The sequence below is a fragment of the Buceros rhinoceros genome, unplaced genomic scaffold (genome assembly GCF_000710305.1).
Source record: "Buceros rhinoceros silvestris isolate BGI_N320 unplaced genomic scaffold, ASM71030v1 scaffold4140, whole genome shotgun sequence".
NCBI classification, from domain to species: Eukaryota; Metazoa; Chordata; class Aves; order Bucerotiformes; family Bucerotidae; genus Buceros; species Buceros rhinoceros.
In genome coordinates, this window is record NW_010391127.1 from 16,851 (window position 1) to 20,917 (window position 4,067).

Consider the following 4,067-nt stretch of genomic DNA (forward strand, 5'->3'; position numbering starts at 1 on the left):
GAAAATAAATAGATGAATAAATAAATAAATAAATAAATAAAATAAGAGTAAGCCTTGGTACTTCAGCAGTTCTCTCAGCTTATAAAATCCTTACCATAACATACACATTTTCAAAAATTCACTTTGATGGCACTTGAGATGCCTTTTAGTCTTGAGTTCTTAGTGATAGACTTATTTTTATCTGTCTTTTATTGACTTCTTTATCCGTCAATCTGTAGATCTGTAAGGAACGAAATGACATTATGCCAGCCTAATCTTCTCTGACAAGATCGCAAGACCGTATAGCTAGAGCAGAAACAGTCAGTGCCAAATATCTAGACTGATAAGGTCTTGGATTCTGTTTCTGCTTATTTTCTGCAGACAAATTAGAGATGTGTAGAGTATGTGGGTTTGTTGTAATGGTTTTACCTATAGCCATCCTAGGCTATAAAGGACTGTCTTAGGCTCAGCTGCATCGTCTGCTTTTGCTGTGGATGCATATCCACAGTAGCTTAGCTGACACCTGATGACTTTGGCTGTTTCAGACTCTGGCCATTGGGTCGCACTGCCTCTCTGCATTCATCCCAGGCTTGAGGTATTCCTGAGCAGTCTCATAGGAAGAGAATAATACACTACCACTGCAGGCTGGATTCACAGTCACGACTGACATAGCTGTCCTGATATGGCTGAATGAGAAGCTGACCCATTATCTTTAACACTTCCCAGCTGCCTTGTGGAGTAACACACCACAGCGCTGCAAGAATGCAGTGTTTCTGGGATGCTGTTTCCCTCATGCAGTTTCAGGGGATCTTTAATTCAGCGTGGGTTTTATAACTGTTAGCTGCAGATATGGCAATTTCCTTCACAAATTAAGGAAAGATGCCATAACATAAGTGACTGACTGGATGTCACTGCTGTGTTGTGACAGGCTATCCTCTAAGAAGTAGTGATTGATGACATGTATCAAACTGAGCCATTATATGTGCTGTTTATATTGAAACAGTACTTAAAATGTGGGCTGTCAGTCAAAGTACTGATTACTTACATACTGCTCTCATAAATGATGGCGTGTGCAGTGAACAAGGTACCAGAGTAAATGTTTGTTTCAGAGCTTCAGACAGCAGTTGTCTCTTTATTTCCAGCTTGCTTCTAGCCGTAATAAAAGGATCTATCTTACCCATTCTCTAAAGCATAGAGGCTTCACTGCACATTTCTGGGAGCTGTGTGATACTGACATCAATATCAAAACCAGTTTCTGAAACAGGCTGATGACCTTTTCTTTTTACCCTTGGAGCACAGTTTGAGGAAACCTCAGTGTTCTGTGGCAGCATTTTTCATAGCTGCAGAAGCCTCCAAAGGCCTCAGCTGTGGACCTCTGCTTCTCTGTGCTTTGCAGAGGGTTTGAGGACCCCTCTTAATAGGTTTAACTGAGTTTTGTGGATATAGTGGATGCCTTGCAGTGAAGACAGGCCGTGGTCCTCGGGGATATAAACTCAGCCCTGTTTCTGTCCTGTCAGCAAGTCCTGGGGCAAGTTACTTGCTGTGCCTCTGCCTGCAGCTGTGGTATGGAGTTAATGGGATGAACTCTCTTCAGAGTCACTCTGGAGGTGGGTGGAAAGGGAAGCTGCCCAGCTGTTTAGCAATGTTTCTGCATTCCCTGAAACATTGAAGATGGGCCAGGGAAGGAGATAGGCCACCTTCCTTTCCCTGCTGTCTCCCCTGTATACAAGCTTGCAGGGCAGAGTGGGCTCGAGGAGCAAACATCTGAGCACTGCTGCAAAGCATGGGTTTGCTACACGGCCTGATGTGAGCTTGGCCTGAGTGACAGAGAGACAGCAGAAACTTCACCTGGTCTCTTTCCACTTTGTGGTGTGTATTGTGAGTGAGAAACAGCTGGTGAGTGTTACTAGGCACTGCCAAAAGGACACCAAAATGTATGGGGTTTGCAGTGAGACTGAACAAAAAAGAACTTGCTTTTTTTTCCTCCTCTGCTTAATAAGTGGAAGAGAGAAAAAAGCCTGTTCCATTCACAGTTACAGAGAATGGTCAAATAATTGAATTTTGTCCTTCTTTATATTTGCTGTTCCTTTTCTAAAACCATTAAGTTTCGTCACATTCTTAAAGACAGTTCCACCCATGTGCTTGTAAGCTGCATCCTCGTACTGGTGGATAGTTTGCATATACCGAGAAAACTGTCATTAAGTACACTCAGCACTTAAACGTGAAAAGCTTTTCCTTTTGGTGCTTCTTTTACGATCAGCCAAAAAATCAGCTGTCAATAACAACCAATTGTAGCTGTAGCATCTGAATGTTGTGGTTTGATATGTCCCTGATTGTAAGGACCTTTGAGTGTAGCCTTACAGTTGTTTTAAGAATTCGATTTTTCTTCCAAATGAAAAGAAATGGTCACAATTGTACTTGCGCTGTCAAGGTGCAGCTTGGTTATGAAAAGAGACTGTAGAATCATGTTTTTCTTCTGTTTCTTCTGATATGAACATATTAACTATTTTTTTTATTCTTGTACATTTGTAATATACACATAGCTTTGTAATAGTTTTACCTGCTACTTCCTTTGTTAGGATATGCTGCATTTTTTTTCCCTGTACGTTTCTGTCTATATTTATTTAGCTCTTTAAAAATCTGTCCAATAAAATACGATTTTTATTGCCATAAATATGATCCTTTAGTAATTTTTTGTAGAAAAAAGTTGGAACCAGTACAGCCTCTGGTTTCACAAATGAAGCAATTGAGAATAGGCTCATAACTCGGATTGGGTCCTGCACACACACTGGAATCTGCAGAAAAATCTACCTTGCACTTGTTCCAAAAATCAAATTGCCTCTAATCCCACTGTGCATCTGCATGCACAGAACTGTGCCCCAATGTCGTGAGGAGTTCTTTTTGCTTTTGTGCCATACTCTAGTACATGATTTGTGAAACTGAAGTTGGCTTTTCAGTCATGTGACAGGTACGTAATGATGTTTTACAGTGCTCTTTTTGAAACTGACTTTAGTTTTTGTCTTTTTAAGGAACTTTGTTTTAGAGAAAACTACATTGCACAGACTCACGGCTTCTCTTTCTTTTGTCTTTCCCCTTTTCCCTCTTCCAGACCAGGATGAGAGAGCAGCAGAGCTCAGCAGGGAGCAGAACGAGAAGACCATTCGCAGCACGCAGACAGCTCTCCGCAATTTCCGAGAGTTCCTCATCTCCAAGTACCCCTCTGAGACCCGAGAGATCTATGTTATCCCCTGCAAAGAGCTTGATGCCTACCTTGCTTCCTTCTTTGTGGATGCCAGACAAAAGGATGGGTCTGAATATGAACCAAACAGTCTGGCCAACTACCAGTGTGGTCTGGAGCGGTATCTCAAAGAGCACAGGTATGGATACAGTATTACGAGGGATAAGGAGTTCAAGAGGTCCCAGGAAGCTCTAAAGCAAAAGCAGATAGAGCTGAGGTGTAAAGGAAAAGGAAACAAGCCGCACAAGTCCATGAAGCTCACCTTTGCTGATGAGCTTATCCTGCGCAAAAGAGGCTTGCTGAGCCGGTACAATCCTGAAGGACTGCTGAACCTTGTCTGGCTAAACAACACTAAGGCGTTTGGGCACTGCACGGGTTTCCATGGGTCCACACTCAAGTGGGGAGACATCCGGCTACGGGTGACAGAGACTGGGTTGGAGTACCTGGAGTGGATGGGGCCAGACAATGGAGACGTCAATGCCAAGAGCAAGAGAGGTGGGACGGACTCCCGGGTGTATGCCACCCAGCACTCACCGCAGACCTGCCCTGTGCAAGACTACAAGGAGTATGCCCAGAGGCGGCCTCCAGCCATGCGCTATGAGGATGCGCCTTTTTACCTGTCCATCAAGCCCGTGGTCAACTTGGCTGCGCTTCACTGGTACAATTGCCAAGCCCTGGGGAAAAACAAGCTTGCCAAGATGGTAAAGACTATGTGTGAGAAAGGCAACATCCCTGGCCGGAAGACCAACTTCAGCGTCTACCAGAGCTGCAGCACCCTCTCAGAAGCGCAGAGCAACCAGCTGGTGCTGATCTGCAATAACTTGAGCCAGCAGGCTGCCCAGTCCATGGC

At 44.0% G+C, this 4,067-nt stretch overlaps 1 protein-coding gene across 1 annotated transcript in view; it reads left to right on the forward strand.

Moving 5' to 3' along the window:
* The window catches only part of LOC104496986 (uncharacterized protein KIAA1958 homolog), a gene marked incomplete at its 5' end in the record, with an annotated part of 21,132 nt that overhangs the window by 16,845 nt on the left and 220 nt on the right, over positions 1 to 4,067 (forward strand). The window contains one exon of the mRNA XM_010140194.1: positions 3,089 to 4,067. Within this exon, the coding sequence (XP_010138496.1) occupies positions 3,089 to 4,067 (979 nt within the window). The remainder of the gene's footprint in view (positions 1 to 3,088) is intronic.